This window comes from Geotrypetes seraphini, chromosome 2 (genome assembly GCF_902459505.1).
Source record: "Geotrypetes seraphini chromosome 2, aGeoSer1.1, whole genome shotgun sequence".
Taxonomy (NCBI): domain Eukaryota; kingdom Metazoa; phylum Chordata; class Amphibia; order Gymnophiona; family Dermophiidae; genus Geotrypetes; species Geotrypetes seraphini.
The window spans coordinates 345,778,647-345,797,649 of NC_047085.1; the positions used below are offsets into that span (position 1 = coordinate 345,778,647).

The following is a 19,003-nucleotide window of genomic DNA, read 5'->3' on the forward strand; positions in this document are numbered from 1 at the left end:
TGCACGTAACCTTTTCTTAAATAATTAAGACCTGTAAAGTTACCTCGTGTGACTCTCTGCCTAAGAGAGAGTGATTCGGACTTTAAAATAGCTCTGAATTCCAGCACTTCAAGGAACTTGTCTGCCAATTAATTATAGCCTTACCCGGGACTGACGAACACGTGTGCCTGTAACAAAGGATTTCTGACATCTCCTGAAGCTCACAAGAAAGTTTTCCATTTCACCTAATTTTCGCCAGAGGCCTAATTAAGGGTGAGTATACGGAACTTACTATCTTGTCAGCAGGGGTTAGATAAGTAAATCCTATTGTGATATAGGACAAGGTTTGTGAAGCTCCCTTGGTGATACTGTAATCATTAGCTAATCAGGGATTATTATTATTATAAGGAATTGTTTACTGTGTGTAACAATTAGTTTTACTTAATTATCTAACAAGTGTATTGTGATAATTATGTACTGAGTTTCATTTATGTAATCAGATATTTTGTGAACAATATTTAGATATTGCAGCTGGCTTGTGAATTATATTTTTCTATTTTCATAATAAAAATATTTATCATTAGCCTGGGTTTTGTGTCGTATAAATAGACCAAGAAATTTGGACCTGGCAGCGTTTATGGTTTTCCCTAGACAAAACTAACAGACACGTAACTTGTTTATGCAACTGATTAGTGTACCATAAATCTTGCTACAGTCTGCTCCCGCGGCAGCCCATCAGGTCTATCACCTGTGAAGTGTTTCCTGACCATTTCTATAACCTACCTCTACTTCTACCTTCCTCTGGACCAAAACCATCGTGTTTATATATTTTTAAGGGTGCTGTCTCCAGAATTGTACACAATATTCTAAATGAGGTCTCACCAGAGTCTTATACAGAGACATCAATACCTCCCTTTTCCTTCTTGCCATTCCTCTCCCTATGTACCCAAGCATCCTTTAAGCTTTCGCTGACACCTTTTCAACTTGTTTGGCCACCTTTAGATCATCACATACTATCACACCAAAGACCTACTCCTCTTTTGTGCACAAAAGTGCTTCACCCCCTAAACCAGGGATCTCAAAGTCCCTCCTTGAGGGCCGCAATCCAGTCGGGTTTTCAGGATTTCCCCAATGAATATGCATTGAAAGCAGTGCATGCACTTAGATCTCATGCATATTCATTGGGGAAATCCTGAAAACCCGAATGGATTGCGGCCTTCAAGGAGGGACTTTGAGACCCCTGCCCTAAACTGTACCATTCCCTTGGGTTTTTGCAGCCCAAACACATGACCTTGCATTTCTTATTTGCCAAATTTCAGACCAATCTTCAAGATTTGCTAGGTCCTTCCTCATGTTATTCACGCTGTCACAGAGTGCCTACTGTATTGCAGATTTTAGTATTATCTGTAAAGAGGCAAATCTTACCTGATAGCCCTGTAGCAATATCGCTTACAAAAATGTTAAAAAGAACAATCCCAAGAACAGAACCTTGAGGCACACCACTGGTATCATCTCTGTCCTCAGAGCGATCCGCATTGAACACTACCTTCTGTCACCTTCAACAAGTTTCTCAACCAGTCCGTCACTTTGGGGTCCATACCGAGGACACTCAGTTTATTTATTAGACACCTGTGTAGAACACTGTCATAGGCTTTGCTAAAATCTTAAGAAACCACATCTAGCACACTCTCTCTATCCAATTTTCTGGTCACTCAGTCAAATAAATTGCCTACGATCCAGCATCCCCCACTCACCCACCCAAACACAATCGCTTACCCACTCTGGCACCAGCACCAATGCACAGGACATGCCAGTGCCCAAAGATCCTCCGTTTCTTGAGCATCTGCGCATGCTCAAGGCCCAGCACAAGCAACAGGGAGGATCTTCAGGCACCGGCATGTCCTGTGCATTGGTGCTGGTATCAGAGTGGGGTAAGCGATTGTGTCTGGGTGGGTGGGTGAGTGGAGAATGCCGGATCACGGCGGGGGATGCCGGATCGAGGGGGGGTTGTATGTGTGTGGAGCAGCGCAGGTGGCCTCGGGGGTGGGAGGTAAAGTGGAGCAGCACCGGTGGCCTCGGGGGGTGGGGGTGGGGAACGAATCAAGTGAGTTTCCCTTACTTCTTATGGGGAAACTTGTTTTGATATACGAGTAAATTGGTTTACGAGCATGCTTCTGGAACGAATTATGCTCGTAAACCAAGTTTCCACTGTATTTTTTAAAAATTTATATTATTTCCCATTTGTTCTGTATACATTCTTTCGTATCTGTAATACAAACAGAGTGTTTCCCACCAAAAAGAATAGTTTAGCCTATCCCAGTTTTTCCAGTTTCTGGTTATCATCTGTATGGCCACCCCTGTCATGATCAGAAGAAGTCTGCTTTTGTATATGTTTATTGGATTCTTAGCAGTCAACATTGTCCCAAATAGGACTACATCATAAGATAATGGTATCGATATCTCAAGTACCATATTAATTTTCCCCCATATTGATTTCCAAAAATTGAGTATCAAGGTACAATAAAACAACAGATGATCCAGTGTCCCTACTTCAAGATGCAAATGAATTGGGGTCCAATAAATTCTATATAAAAGAAAAAACCAAGTTTGTCTCATAGATACTGACACTGTACATTTCATTCTCCAAGTCCAAATCCTTGGCCATTGAGTAGCAGAAATCTGCTGCTTTATCTCAATGCTCCTAATATCTTTTAAGCTTGTTTTTGTTTTTTATTTAAATATTCAGATATTAATTTTTACCACATGGCGGCCTGATGCCCTTGCAAATCTGTCTGGAAACATAGGCCCGGCAAGCTATACTGATTTTTTAAGGTACGCCTATCAGGGAACCCTTTCTGAATGGCCTGTTTCAACTGCAACCATTTATATCCTGATTTATAAATTTTAAAATAAAATAATGTTTTACTTGCCTTGACTAGACAGTCTCCGCTCTATAGAAGAACAACTCACCTTACCATAGTGTACAAACAATTACATGACGTCTGTGGTTGAAAATAAGAAAATATACTTTATTTGTACATGAAAACAGCCTCTAATTCAGTTTTGCTCTCAGTGTCATGCAAGGAAAAAAAAAAAAAAAAGGTTTCCTCATCAATCATCCTACAGATAAGACTGCAACTCATCTGAGAAATCCAACTTTCTGTCGTTGCTTTCCCAAGTTCTCTTCTTTGTTTAAGATCTCCTGCAGTGACACGTGCACTGCCTTGCCAACTCGTTTCCCGGTCTGCCGAAGAATGAAGAAAAAGAGGGAGAAAAAGATGAGGCACAAGCGACGTTTATAGCATATTAGTAATTTAACCCATAATTAGCCAGCTTCACAAAAACACACCTTTAAATGATATCTCTCATCTACTTTGGAATCTACTACTACTATTATCATTTCTATAGTGCTGAAAAGCATATGTGATTCATTTATGGCGCATTTGTAGTTTGAAAATCAATAAAGAATTAAAAAAGAGAAAAAAAAAAGACAGAAGCTCTAGAGCGATAAAGAGAATTTTTTTTGAGGAATGGTAATCGTTTCCTTCTGCTCCTCTACACTTCCAGCCAAACTAGAACCGTTCTAGGTCTGGTACCATCAATCTTAAGGATAAAATATCATGGGTATATTTGAATTATCTTATTTTTATCCCTTTCTTTCCCTATTCAACAAACTATTGGGAAAATCAATTCAAATCAGCTTCTCTATATATTACTATATCTTTCTCAAAAAAGCTATAATCATTACACCATGCTCTGTAAATAATTCAAATATCCATTTAACATTATTTATAAATACTTATATATAGAACTAGAGTCCCCTTCCTAATTATAATGCCCAAGATAAATGTCCTGTGAAAGTTATATTATCTCAGGGAAAATTTGAAACATCAATTTATAGAAAGGAAACTGATAGAAATTCCATTTTACATTACACTAGTTATCATCCCAAAAGTTTAAAGGACAGCGTACCCGCTGGACAATTTTTAAGATTGAGACGACTTTGTGGACAAAAACAAGATCTCATTAAACAAGCTCAAAAGTACGAGCACGAGATTTGCACAAAGTGGATATTCCTTTAAAGGAATACATAGAGCATATAAAAGGGCAAGCAAGTAATGGTGATAGAGAATGGTTATTTCTTCAGTCTGGTGATAAATCTACAGATAATAGGATAACATGTGCATTACCATACTCTAAACAAGCCCAGCAAATTCACCAAGCTATACACCGACATTGGTATGTTTTGAATTTACATTCTGAATTATAAGATAAGCCTATATTTGCTTATACATGTAATAGAAACTTGTTTGAGATTTTATTGAATGATCAGATTAAAGAAATGAACTTCAGGAAGGAAAATTGGTGGCACAGGGAGAGGAGAGGATGAAATTGCAAATAATGGAGAGGAGGAAGGGAGAGATGGTGCATGGAGGGGGATAGGGAGATTTGACAGAAGGCACAAGGCAGGGAGAGAGATTGTAGACAGTGGGTTCCTTTTACTAAGCTGCGCTAGCGGTTTTAGCACACGCTTCCACTGAGCTGGCATTAATTTTTCCGCATAGAGCAGGGGTTAGTGCGCGCTAATCTGCAGCATGCGCTAAAAACACTACCGCAGCTTAGTAAAAGGAGCCCAGTGGGAAAGAAAAAGAAATGTTGGATATGGTAGTGGAAGGGAAGGTACAGAGACGAAGGATGAATGGTGAGCAAGGAGAAAGAAGAAAATGTCAAATCGGCAGGAGACCCCCTGCTCTGAAGAGGCTCACCGTAGCTGTAATAGAAGTGAATGGGAGAACCAGGCTTCCGCTGTCAGCGGCGCACTTGGAGGATCGTTCAGTTAGGGTAAGTATTACTGCATTTTTGGGTTCCTCTCCACAGTGTCCCTTTAATGAAGGTTTATTATTAGATAAATACATCTTCTATATTAGTGATTGCAAATTTGGGACCCGCTCGACCTTTTTTTTGCTCATCAGCTAGCGTTAGTGTTTGTGCGGCCCCAGACAAATTTTCTTCTTCCAATGCGGCCCAGGGAAACTAAAAGGTTGGACACCCCTGCTGTAGAGTCTCTGGCTTTTGGTAATGTGGTCACTTTTGGTTCAGTTTCACTTTCCTAATTGCTTTTTAAAGAATCTGTCAAAACTAGCTATGATGGAACAAAGAGCAGCAACAACCAAACCAGACATGCCTTACCTCTATCATTTCAAAAATGCTCTCGGGATCCAGGCTCCCCTTGCCCACTTTCTTCATGCCTGTGAGCATACCTTTACTGGTGACAGAAATGAGCAGACTAGCCAGAGTACAAGCTTCCTCTTGAAGTGTGGCATCTACCACGTGCCTGTGACCGATCTGGAAAAACAATGACAACAGATTCTGAACTACCGTAGAATCATTTACTGAACTTACCTCCAATTCCTCTATTCTGAAGGTTCAATGACTTCACATGTACCAGGGTAAAAAAAAGACTACTTGACATTAGAAGGGGATGTGAGATGAGCTTCAGACCTCGGAGCCATTAGTTTTGAATTTTACATTATTACTTTCATGGAAATAAAGGTAGTACACTAAGTATAAGATGATCCCTTCTTGCTGGACTAATTACAATTTTTGACTGTCTTTTGGAAGTTAATACTACCTTCCTCAGAACCATTTACCTTTTGTAAAGCCATGTTGCCTTGGATGGGTTACAGGATCCGAGGCAACATGGCTTTACAAAAGGTAAATCGTGCCAAACGAACCTAACTGAATTTTTTGATTGAGTGACCAGAAAGCTGGATCGAAGACATATGTTAGATGTCATTTACTTAGATTTCAGCAAAGCCTTTGATACGGTTCCTCATAGGAAGCTCTTGGACAAACTTGAAGGGCTGAAGTTAGGACCCAAAGTGGTGAACTGGAATAGAAACTGGCTGTTGGACAGATGCCAGAGGGTGGTAGTTAATGGAAGTCGCTTGGAGGAAGGAAAGGTGAGTAGTGGAGTCCCTCGGGGTTCGGTGCTTGGGCTGATCCTGCTCAATATGTTTGTGAGTGACATTGCTGAAGGGTTAGAAAGAAAAGTTTGTCTTTTTGCGGATGATACCAAGATTTGTAACAGAGTAGACACTAAGGAGGGAGTAGAAAACATGAAAAAGGATCTGCAAAAGTTAGAGGAATGATCTAATGCCTGGCAACTAAAATTCAATGCAAAGAAATGCAGAATAATGCATTTAGCGATTAATAATAGGAAGGTGTCAGGTTTGTTAGTGGCCCCCACAATATTAGGTGGTAGGGGTTAAGTGAGAGGCGCCCTGACAAACGCCAGGTCCCAGGTTCAGTTCCCTCACAGATGACTCACCAGGAAGTAGAATCAAAGAGGCACAGCCAGAGGTGATTGCATAAAGAATATATTATAGAAATAGTCTTACAGAAAAGTAGTATTCATAGGCATTACAACAAATTAAGCATTACAATTAAGTAGAGAGCAAAGCAGTTTCCCTGCCTTACAGAGTCCAGAAGGAAGCGTGAAGTTCCAGGGAAAGGCAGAGAGAGAGAGAGAAAAGGGGGATGGGGTGATGGTCCAAGCTTCAGGTTCCAGAGATCGGCCAGAGAGAGAGAGAAAGAGAGCCAAGACCCAAGAGTCCAGAGATAGATAGATAGATTGATAGATATTTGTGTTTTGCAGAGAGGAGGCTTTTATAGCTTGGAATCTTATTCTGAATATAGAAACTATTGTATGTCCCAGTATCTTTCTGTTTAGAATTTGTAAACTGTTTGAAACAATGGTTAATTTAATTGATAAAGGAGGGTGTGATACTTGCAGGCATGGTAGATGGGATTAGTCTCTGGCTTCTTTGTCCCATTCAAGCAGCCTATCTTCTTGATCTGTACACCTGGACTCATTGTCCTAAGCACCCTCTTAATCAGACATTAACACCTTTTAGCTAGTCATGATTCAATCAGGGCTACTTAAAACATATCAATCAGGGATACTTAAAACAGTCTCCCTGCCCTCAGGGCCTATCTGCATTCACATGCCAGAGTCAGATTGTTATAATTTCCCATAGGCCTTCGCTGACATAAGTAATGCCAACTAAAAATGCTGAATGGTAGCGATAGCTATGCTGACAGAAGGAACCGTATATGCTGGGAGGTGAGAGGCTGATATGCATGGATGGGGAGAGGAACCTTGGGGTGATAGTGTCTGAAGATCTAAAGGCAAAAAAACAGTGCGACAAGGCAGTGGTTGCTGCAAGAAGGATGCTGGGCTCTATAAAGAGAGGGGTAGCCAGTAGAAGAATGAAGGTGTTGATGCTCCTGTACAGGTCATTGGTAAGGCCCCACTTGGAGTTTTGTGTTCAGTTTTGGAGACCGTATCTGGCGAAGGATGTAAGTAGACTTGAAGAGGTCCAGAGGAGGGTGACGAAAATGATAGGTTTGCGCCAAAAGACCTATGAGGAGAGACTGGATACCCTGAATATGTATACCCTAGAGGAAAGGAGGGACAGGGGAGATATGTGAATCCCCCTGCCCCGACCCCTTAGAAGCAACCCAACTCAGCATGAAACTACTTACTTTGCTTAAAGTAACAATGCATGGTACATTTTCCACATTGAGCCGAATGCAGTCATATGGGTCATCAGAGAGTTCAATCTCCTTTGAACCTTCTTCATCCTCTAAAATGCGGACTTTAGGTATCCTGTGGAGAAAAAAACCCCAGCATTCACAAAAATAGAGAGAATATAAGAAATTTGGGCCGACTGTGTACCTTGCAATACTGTGCCACAATCCTTTAAAAAAGTCTGCACCTAACTAGAACCTACACCCACCTTCCACCATACCATTTCTGCTAGTTTTCCTTGACAGAACAAAATTTTAATCTTTGGTCCTCCTACCATTCCAAAAACTTAACAATTAAAACAGTTCAATTTCCACATCCCTTCTTTAAATTCCAGTTCCCAGCTTAAAAGGAGCCTCCCCCACCTTATATATTGTATAATATTTGAAAGTGCAGTCATACACCCTAACAATTAGAAAGGGCCTTCCCCACTTTTTACAAAACCGCAAACGTGTTTTTTTAGCACAAGCTGGCACGCTGAATGCTCTGCGTTACTCAGAGTTATTATGAGCATTGGGAGCAGCGCATTCAGTGCACCGGCCTGAGCTAAAAACCGCTTCCGCAGTTTCGTATTAAAAAAAAAAAAAGGGGGAGTATTTTTTTAAACAAATCTTCTTACATCCCAGTTACCATGAATATTAGGAGGAAAATCACTGATATCAGGTTTCAGCATTTGTGACTCATAACTATGGTGTTAAAATCAGCTCTTGTGTGTCAGATAAATTAGAACTTTCTTGCAAACATTATGGCTTTCTGGAGCACAGTGAGACAGGCTAAAAGAATTAAAATACAGTACATTGAAAGGATGGTAAAATTTTTATCTGCCACAGGGTTGTCATGAATATTTTTTTGAAATACTGCATATAGCTCTGTTTTAAAGTTTGCTGTTTTTGCCCTTCTCTCCCCGGCCTGTTGTCTGTACATATATCAGCATGCTCTATTGCCTGAAGGCTTTTTTTTTTTCCTGTCTCGAAAACTCAACTTAATTGTACCATTTCTTTACGCTTCTGGAAACCACATTGAAAGGAAGTTGTGGAATGAGGGTCAAAGGCATAATCTAAGGAAATATTTCTTTATGGAAAGGGTGGTAGAGCATGGAATGTCGTCCAAGCAGAGATAGTGGAGACAAAGGCAGTATTTGAGTTTAAGAAATCAAGGGACAAGCACAGAGAATCTCCTAAGATAAAGAAGAGATTTTAGAACTTAGTAGTTGATGTGGACAGGCAAACAAAATAGAAAACACTGGAAAAGACCATATAGCCTTGCTTTCCAAATTGGAGGTCATGGCGAGTTACATTTCGGTATTAGAATTATTTAATGTTCTGGGGTTTTGTTGTTTTTCAGAATCAATTCTGAGCAGGAAAAGTTTACAAGTGCATCCAATACACTGCTACAACTTGCATTCATGTGAGCTTACAGACTTGAACCTTAGGGCTCCTTTTACGAAGCTGCGTTAGCGGTTATAGCGCACTCAGCTTTTTAGCACGCGCTAAACCCGTGCTACGCGACTAGAATTAACGCCAGCTCAATGCTGGCGTTAGCGTTTAGCGTGGCCGGCAGTTTAGCGCGCGCTATTACGCGCGTTAAACTGCTAACGCAGTTTCGTAAAAGGAGCCCTTAGTTATTACAGGAGGTCAAGTGTGATGTGTATCAATATGTCCTTCAGACAAGGAGATACATAAAACTGGATATTAAGACTGGCCAGGTTGCCATTTTCTGAGTCACTGCCCCCTTTTTGGAAATCAGCCCTCTAGAGCAGAGCTTGAATTAAAGTATAATGGGCTAGACTCTAGAGGCACTAAAATCAGTTGATAATACCAACTGGATAGCTGTTGGCCGATTCTCTGGCCGATTGTGGAACAGTGATCGATGCACTACCAAGCTTGCATGCAAATGATTTACCAGAAGTACCAATGATTTTCAAGTGAGCAATTGACACATGCGTAGAGCTCTAACAGCAGTGACAGCGGAAGCAGCCACCCTGTCACTGCTGTTAGGGCTTCTTTTTTTTAATGGCACAGATGTTGTGCATGTGTTACACACGCACAATCTGCCCCACTAAAAAAATAAAAAGCCCCCCATGCTGATGGTTCCCACACCAGCAACGCAACCCCCCCTACACAGGCAAAAATGGCAAAAGAGATGCCTACTCTCTCCTGCCTGGCCAAATACCCCCCGCACCATGCCCCAACCTAGTCCTGGACCCCCGCCACGGACACCCCCCGACCATCCCCTCTCCATTCCCCCCCAAAAAAGGCAGGAGGGATGCCCACTCCCTCCTGCCACCAGATGATCCCCCGAACCCCCACCCCCACAGCCCCCTGTACCTTTGCTAGATGTTAGGAGCTGGAGGGAAGCACATCTCTCTAACACCAAGCCCTGCCCATGGAAAATGGGCCTTCCTGGTGCACCATGTGATGCACAGGGAAGAGCCTAAGGCCTAATTGGGGGGGCCTTAGGCATCTGAGCCAATCAGGGCCTTAGGCTCCTCCTTCTGTATCCCATGTGATGCATAGGGAGGAGCCTAAGGTCTGATGTCTGAAATCAGGGCCTTAGGCTCCTCCCTGTGTATCACATGGCACACCGGAGAAGGGAAGGCCCATCATTTTCCATGGGCGGAGCTTGGAGTGGGAGGGGCGTGCTTCCCTCCAGCTCCCAATGTCTAGCAAAGGTATTGGGGGAGGGCGGGTCTTGGGTGCATCCGGTGGCAGGAGGGAGTGGGCATCCCTCCTGCCCCTTTTTTGGGGGGAGGGTAGGGGATGGTTAGGGGGAGCTCCATTGGCAGGCAGGAGTGGGCATCCCTCCTGCCAATTTTCTCTCGTGGGGGTGGGGATTCCCGGTGCTGCATTCATTCAGGGTCGTTGGGAAGGGCCATCATCGGCGATGGGGGACTTTTTTCCCCATTTTTTTTATGGGACAGATAAATGTGTTAATTTCAATCGTGCTTACTTGATATAGTAATTGTAAACAATCTCTTAAGTGTATTACTCAGGTGTCTCATTTATGAAATTTGCTACTGTTGAGAATCCAAAACAAAGTGAGTTTTTAAAATATATCCTTGAAGTGTTCTAGAATCAATATTAGTATTAATTTTTAATAAGCAGTCTAAACAGTGTTGAATATGAGAACAAAATGTGAATATAAGAAAGCTCTGAGGCTCACTGAACGATTTCAAGCTTACACATACTACAAATTTTGTAACAGTTTACAAAATTAGCAGCATGTGTAGAATTGAAATCTTTTGGTTGGTCTCAGAGCTCTCTCATATTCACACTGTGGCCCTTTACATGAAAAGATATTAGTGCTTGTTGTTGTTAGGTGCCATCAACTTGTGTTCGAGTTCTAACGACTTGATGAATTGAGGATCTAAAAAGAAATTGGTTTTGTGCTAATCCGGAAAGGTCTTCTAGCATCATCCCCATGGTTGTTTTGAATGTGTCCAGTCATCTGATTACAGGTTGCCCTCTCTGCCTGGTTCCTTCAATCTTCCCAAACATAATGTCCTTCTCCAAATGGTGTGACCAAATTAGCGCATCAGGAGATTAAGAGATTGCGGCAGAAATTCCAGCCTCAACTGAGGATGCTTAAAGACGCCAATGGAATGATATTGAATGATCCAGAAAGCATTAAAAAGAGATGGAAAGAATATACAGAAAATTTATACAAACAAGGCAAGGAGGATAACATTGGGGAAATTGAACTGGAAACTGAAGCTGAAGAAGACCCAGTTATTTTAAAAGAAGAAGTCATAGCAGCGATTAAAGCTTTATTGAAAAACAAGTCACCTGGTATCGACGGTATTCCAACTGAATTAATAAAAGGCTCAGAAAGTGCTATCATGGCCTTCACTCGACTGTGTCAACAGATTTGGAAGAAAAACACATGAAAAAAAGGGGATGCCAAGGACTGTAGCAACTACTGAATGACTGCATTAATTCCACACGCCAACAAAATATTGCTGAAAATAATACAATGAAGACTCCAATCATATATTGAGCAAGAACTACCTGAAGTTCAGAAAAGGACGAGGAACAAGAGACATTATTGCCAATGTTAGATGGGTATTGGAGAAAAGCAAAGAATACCAAAAACCCCTATACCTTTGCTTCATCGACTGCTTTTAACTGTGTGGAGAATAATAAACTATGGAGAGCTCTAGTGCAAATGGGAATACCCAAACACATAATTCAGCTGATAAAGAGCCTATATGAAAATCAAGAAGCTGCAGTGAGAACTGAATATGACAACACCGATTGGTTTCCAATAAAACATATTAGGGCTTACCTGGTATTAAATAGGGCTGCCTTCACACCTATAGAGATTGCATCAAAGAGGTTTCCCCCACATTCCAACAGCTGAATAAAAACAAACAAAACACACTTTATACTAAAAATTAGGCATACAAAATTTACAAACTAACCCCCCCTTTTACAAAGCTGTACCATCAGCTGCCGCAGCGGTAACTGCCCTGAAGCTCATAGGGATTTAAAGGGCTTCAGGGTTTTGCCACGCGGCTTTATAAAAGAGACGGTAAATTTTGGCTTCTCTTTGTTCATCTGCTATAGCCAGGAAGGGCTTTTGGAAAGCATTTTTTCAGCAGCACAAGCTGTGGTATAGCACCTGTGATCTACTTAAAAAAGCACACTGGCTTCCAGTAGTACATCGCATAATATATAAACAATGTTTACTCACTTTTAAAGCTATAGAATACAAAACTCCAGCCTTTATATATAGACTTTTGATACCTTATACCACCTCTAGATCTCTTAGATCGCAAGACCAACACCTATTAGCAATTCCATCACTAAAAGTTATTAACACAAGGCGTAGCACAATCTTTTCAATAACAGCCCCTCAAACCTGGAACAACCTCCCACTATACTTAAGACAAGAAAAAAACCTGTCAAAATTTAAGTCTGAATTAAAAAGTTTTCTATTTATAGATGCTTTTAACGATTAAATCCTTCATATTCTTAATTTAATTATTAGGCCAAATGTCTTCGTTTCCCCTTCCTAATGTTTTTCCCTTGAATTTAATGTTTTTAATAGCGATTGTAACCATTAAATAATTTTCCTTTTGTTTCATTATAGTTTGTAGAAATTCCCTCTAAAATGTATTGTAATCTGTATACATAAGTTTATTATTTTTTTTAAATTTAATTATTGTATGTACATTACCAAAAACTTTTATTTACTTGTACATCGCCTTGAATTTTGAATAGGCGATAAATCAAAATATTTAACAAACTTGGATCGCCAAAAGCATGGTTTTGAAATGAAAACTGCATGAATATACTTTAAAGGAATGGAAATTCATCTGAAAAATTCTGCAACCAATGCCCCATTAGTGATCAGACTCAGCAGACTCTTCAGAGTAACTTTAAAAAAAAAAAAAAATGTATTGAATTTTCTATACCGTTCTCCCAGGAGAGCTCAGAACGGTTGACATGAATTTTTCCCTATCTACCTAATGTACCTGGGGCAATGGGGGAACTAACTGACTTGCCCAGGGTCATAAGGAGCAGCGTGGGTTTGACCCCACAACCCCAGGGTGCTGAGGCTGTAGCTTTGTCCACTGCCTGCACCACACTCTCCCCCTGAACAACTGACCATGCCATTTAACTATATATATAATTTTGATATTGGTTATAATTTTTTTAGGGGTGTCCGAACAAACATTGAATTAAACTGTGGAGAGATTTCTATTCCTGGAGGAGAGAGTCTTCCTCCAGGATGCGTCACCTTGAGGTCATGCTTTGCCATATGGCCGAGGGAACAGAAATTTAGGCTCCGATTCTATTAAGTCCACATAAGGTTAGGTGCCAATATCTGCACCAATTCTTTAAAACTTAGATACCCATGATAGAATCTATGCTTATCATTGCCTAAGCATGCTCAGCATCTTAACATTCAGGCAACCCCAATGTATGCCATAGTAACATAGTAAACAACAGCAGATAAAGTCCATCCAGTCTGCCTTATAATTACATGATTAAAGTGTCTTTTCTTTCTTATTTCTGAGCCAAATAAGTTTGCCTGGTACTGTCCTTAGGTTCCAACTACTCGAGAGTGAATGCCTAAAGTTAAGCGTTGATATCAGAGCCTAATGGCACCTGATTCACAAAGAGGTGCCTAACTTGAAAACAGGTCCATTTTCTGCCCCAAACCACGTTCACTTTTTGTCTAGGTGCATAGGGCTAGGTGACTTCTTTTTTTTTTTTTAATAGAATCAAGGTTTTCAAGTTGGGCGACTAACTTTCAATTAAGTCCAATTAAATCCAATTGTGAGGTGCTGAGTGCCAGTATCAACACTGATTAAATAAGGAATAGATATTGACGCCTAACTTTAGGTGGACTTTACAGAATCAGGGCCTTACTCTCCTCTTCAGATGAATTAATGCCACCTTTTTATTTTGCCCTTAAATAAAATGAAGGGAAATTCAGGAGAGTGAATCAGTTGGAAGACAGTTATAAAAACATTCCCTATCACCATTTTTCTCTACAGTAATACTATGTCATGGATGTACTCAATAGTGCTGCCTGATTTAGGGAAAATATTTTGATTCAATTCAGCCTATTAAATCAATTCGATTTTCCTGCCCAATTGGGCATTTTTTTCAAACATCCTGGCCGATTTATTTTGTAATCTTTCCACCCACCACAATCCCTTTTGCCCTCTCCAACCCCAGGCCGGCACAGTGCTGTAACGAAAATAAACAAAAAAGTTTTTCCTCTCTCTATTAGGTCCTAGCTCATGCTCATTGTCTAATACCAGCTCTGGCAGGATACACGTTTCAAAATCTGATATATTGAAATCACAAAATAGAAAATAATTTTTACCTTCCACTGCCATATCAACATTTGTTTCTTTCCCACTGTCTACGATCTGTCTCTCTTGTGTCCTGGATCAAACCTCTCTATTTCCCTCCATGCAGTCTCTCTCCTTTCCTCCTCTCCATTATCATGTGCAATGTTTCTCTCTCTCCCCATGCACCATCTCTCCCTGCCCTCCACCTATGACCAACATTTCTTCCTCCCTTTTCTCTATGCATGCCACCTTCCCTCCACCATATAAAGGATTTTTCCTTCTCATCCCTTTTGTTTCATCTCTCCCTTCCTCTCCTCTACCCCAACAATTCTTCCTCTCTCCTTTCTCCCAAGTGCAGCAGCTTTTCTCCCCTCCACCCATGTGAGTAACTGAGCTGCTGCAAAATTCCAACCAGCTTAACAGTACACATGCTGACATGATATACACACTGCAAACTGTGGACAGATTTCGCAAGTTCACATGTATATTACAAAATATGCACTTACGTGTACTCACAAATGATCTAGGAGTAGACATTTATACCTGCTTGAGAGCAGGTATAAATATTGACTAGAAAATGTGATTTCTGCCACTTAGGCTACCATTTTATTGCACAACAGGTGTCCTTACTCTGACTTGCTACATACAATTAGGGACTAAAATTCAACACCTTCCTATATAATAATATTACACAGTGCAGCGGATTTAACACTGTACAAGATTTTACAAAAATTCCTCAGTTCAGTGCCATTAATGTAAACATGTGTTGTGTGTGTGTGAGTCGGGGGCTAGGGGGAGAGAAGTACAAAGGCAGAAATTCAGGTTTTTGCTAGTCTTTTCCCAAGATGACAGCAAAAACACTAGTGATGTGTGTCCATCTGGAGGCTTGGTAACTTTTCTTGTTCTGTCCTGCGTGGGGTTGGTTTACCTAGTTTTTGTAATATATACTAGCTTCCACTTAACTGCATTGATCAGATTCATTTGAACTGGCGATATGGGATGGGAGATATTGCATTTTCCTTTTTAGTACCTATTGCAAATTTTGAATAACACGAAAAAAAAATAAACACTCTACCTTGGCTACACAGATTATATGATTGAAAATGATCACATTTTGATTGAAAACAGAAGCAGGAATAAGCATGGGTGTGTCTAGTTCTCAATTTATCCCTTGTTTATGGATGCATGTATTTTGCAGGAACATAGAAGAAGCTCTGACAACAACATCCAAGTAATTACAAAAAGAAATTAGGTTCTTCAACAGAAGAGGCTATTTTGTGGTTTAGCTAATTCCAGTCAACTGAACACCAACGCATATACAGATCTGTAAGTTTAGAACACTTGCCAATACGTATCAGCAAAAGAGAGGTGCCAAATGCTTCCAGCTATTTCAGGGTTGTTGGTGTTTTTTATAAACTACAAATGAATTTGACTAAATTAAACATAGTAAGGGAATGCGTTCTCAGATGCCACGTTTCATGGTCCTCTACCACGTCTTGAGTCTTTCTGCTACTGTCAGGAGGAGGAGAACCAAGAAGCCAAACATACTGTGGAAAACACATCATGTAACCCTCAAGCCCAAGAGAAAAGACATGAGAGAGGAAAAAAAAGGAGGGTGTGGAGAAAAGAAAAGCAATGAGGATTAATCATCAGTACTCAGAGAGGATTATTAAGTGAATTATTTAACATACCCAAATAAGGAAAAGCAAAATTTCTAAGACACTGCAGTTTCTTCTTTCTTTTAAAGAAAATATAAAACTGAAGCCAGAAAATGTAACGGAAGCCAATTGCCCAAATCCTTTCTTATGTTGAAATGGTAAAAGAAAGATACCCAGTACCATGACATGGCAGGGGCTGCCAAGGCAATCTGCTGCCTGAGGCGAGGGATGACTTGGTGCCCTAAGCATCCAAAATGAGGGAGGAGAAAGGGCTGCAGCAAATACTAGGCAAGACTGACCAGCTGCTTAGGGAAACAGCTTCTTTGAGGGTATCAGCAAAGCAAAACAATAAATCCTGCCGGACAAAATAAAAACAAACAAACATGCTTCTGTGTTTCTATCCCCATATACTTTAACCTGCTTTTTGCAAACACACAAAGGAGATGCAAGATGCGGTGTCAGGTCAAAACCGCGGAAGACAAAGGCGCGCGCTGACAACTGAGCGCAGCGTGGAGGCGTGCGCCGAAGAAAATAACTGTTTTTAGGGGCTCCGACAGGAGGGTGTGTGGGGGAACCCCCCCACTTTACTTAATACAGATCGCGCCGCGTTGTGGGGGCATTGTGGGGGGTTTGTGGGGTTGTAACCCCCCACATTTTACTGAAAACTTCACTTTTTCCCTAAAAACATGGAAAAAGTTAAATTTACAGTATAATGAGGGGGGTTACAACCCCCCAAACCACCCACAACGCCGCCGCGATCTGTATTAAGTAAAGTGGGGGGGGGCTCCCCAACAAAACCCCCCGTCGGAGCCCCTAAAAACTGTCATTTTCTTCGGCGCGTGCCTCCGTCTTGCGCTCAGTTGTCGGCGCGCGCCTTTGTCTTCTGCGGTTTTGTCTATGAACTGCAAGATGCTCAAATAAAAGAGGAAGTGAGTAAAAGCCCAGTTGAACACACCTTAATAAAATCAGTTATATAGGAGCCGATATTGTAAGGGACTGGATAAATGCTGATGACAGAGATATTCAATGGCATTGGATTCTCTAATCTGTGCCAATTATTTTGGTGGCAGTAGGCGCCCAAGTTCAGTAAAAAATACCATTTAAACAACGTTTTTAACCGAGTTTCTAGGTACCTACCGCTGCCTAAAAAATCAGCACCAAAATCGCACTACCATAGGTGCTTTAGGCTACCTAACGCCAGAAGTGGAATTAGGTGACCTAAAGCACCTATGTAAGCGCAATTCATGACAAAGACAGACACCAGAAATGTAGGCCTGGAAAACCCAAGGTCTATCTTTCACAGAGGTGCGACTCTCTATAGGACGAAGTCATGCGATTGACGACCGCCAATAATGGTGCCCTACAGAGAATCCGGGCCTAAGTGGATAGTGCCACTGAAGATTTCCTCTAACCACCTCCAGTAGTGCTGCCCGATTCAGGAAAAAAAAATTTCGATTCAATTCAGCCTATTTGAATCGATTTTTCAATTCGATTTTCCTTCCCAATTGGGTGTTTTTTTTCAAACATCCTAGTGGGTTTACTTTATAGTCTCTTCACCTCATTTGCCCTCTCCTACCCACACAGGCGTTGTGGTGGAAACAAAATAAACAAAAAAGTTTGTTCTTTTTGCTCATTTTTTTAAAGCTGAGGTAGGGAAGCAATCAATTCATGCAGGACTAACTAAGTACAGGGCCAATTATGTTTTTTTCTGCGGACATTTATGGTGTTAGCAATACTGTTAGAATTCAAAGAAAGGGCACAGAGCAGGCAGTTGCATTAGTATGATAGGGAAAGAGGGAATACACATAGGAGCAGCATAAGCCCTATTACCAGCTGAGATGATTATTAATACCCTGGTACTCCTATTAGATGATACTCACAAGAGGCCAGAGCAGGAGGTGCACATGAAGCTTCTGACGGTGATGTCAATTTATGTCACCCCGTGCTGCTCACACTCAAAGCAGTGGCGGTCGGGCAGGTTGGAGCCCAGCTCCTGTACGCGCCAACCCCAGACCTCATCCTGCTCCTTCACCATAACGGCAGTGACAGACTATGAGGCGGAGGGACGCGGAACCGTTTCTAGACTAGGCCCCCTTCTACTAAACCTCGCTAGTAGTTTTTATTGCCTGGAGCTGCGCTGAATGCTGCGCACAGCTCCTGACGCTCATAGGAACTCTATGAGAGTCGGGAGCAATGCGCAGCATTCAGCGTGGCTCCCGGCGATAAAAAACACTAGCGAGGTTTAGTAGAAGGGGGCCTAACCTTCACTCGCCCACCATTTCCCTCACCAGCCACGAGCCACCCTAAGAAGTGGGGGAACTAACCGCCCGCACGACTACCCACTAATCACCTACCAGCTCTCTCCCCGAAGGGGAAGGGAGAAGGCGAGAGCAACACCCACTCACACACCTCAGATACAATCCGTGCCACGCACAACCCCACTCTGAAGCAACAGCAGCCAATCCGTGGGCATCGAATTGGCGAGGTCGATTTTTTTTAAAAAAGGGAATCGATTCGAATCAGAAATCGGGCAGCACTACTGTCCAGCTTTTCATCTCTTTCCCTCAAGCCAGTCCCCCACCATCCATCTCTCTCTTCCACAGCATCTCAATCTCCAGTCTTTCAGTAACTCTTCCCTTTCACTCTTCCCCAAATTCAGCATCTCTCACCTTCTCTCCTCCCCTGTCCAATGCCTCCCCCTCCTGCTCATTCCCACCCACCCACCACTCTCACCTCACCTACCCCAGCTTCTTCCTTGTTATTCATCCCCTCCCTATCTTATGTCCTACCCTTTTACCTCCCCTATTTCCATTTTCTCTCACCTATATTACCTTTTATCCACTGCACTTTTCCTAGCCCTTTGCCTTTTTTTCTTCTATCCCCAGCAGCTATTGTCCCGTCTCTTCCACATTTACTTCTCTCCTTCCCCAGCATTTCCTCCTCTTTTATTTACCCTATTTTCCTCTA

The 19,003-nt window shown here is 41.6% G+C and overlaps 1 protein-coding gene across 1 annotated transcript in view; it reads right to left on the reverse strand.

Moving 5' to 3' along the window:
- Positions 1-2,987: 2,987 nt before the first annotated feature.
- Positions 2,988-19,003, reverse strand: part of EXOSC7 (exosome component 7) — a 44,136-nt gene continuing 28,120 nt past the window's right edge. Inside the window, exons 5-8 of the mRNA XM_033930331.1 lie at positions 11,855-11,925; positions 7,528-7,651; positions 5,170-5,325; positions 2,988-3,223 (exon numbers count right to left, since the gene is read on the reverse strand). Of these exons, the coding sequence (XP_033786222.1) occupies positions 3,119-3,223; positions 5,170-5,325; positions 7,528-7,651; positions 11,855-11,925 (456 nt within the window). The 3' untranslated portion in view covers positions 2,988-3,118. The remainder of the gene's footprint in view (positions 3,224-5,169; positions 5,326-7,527; positions 7,652-11,854; positions 11,926-19,003) is intronic.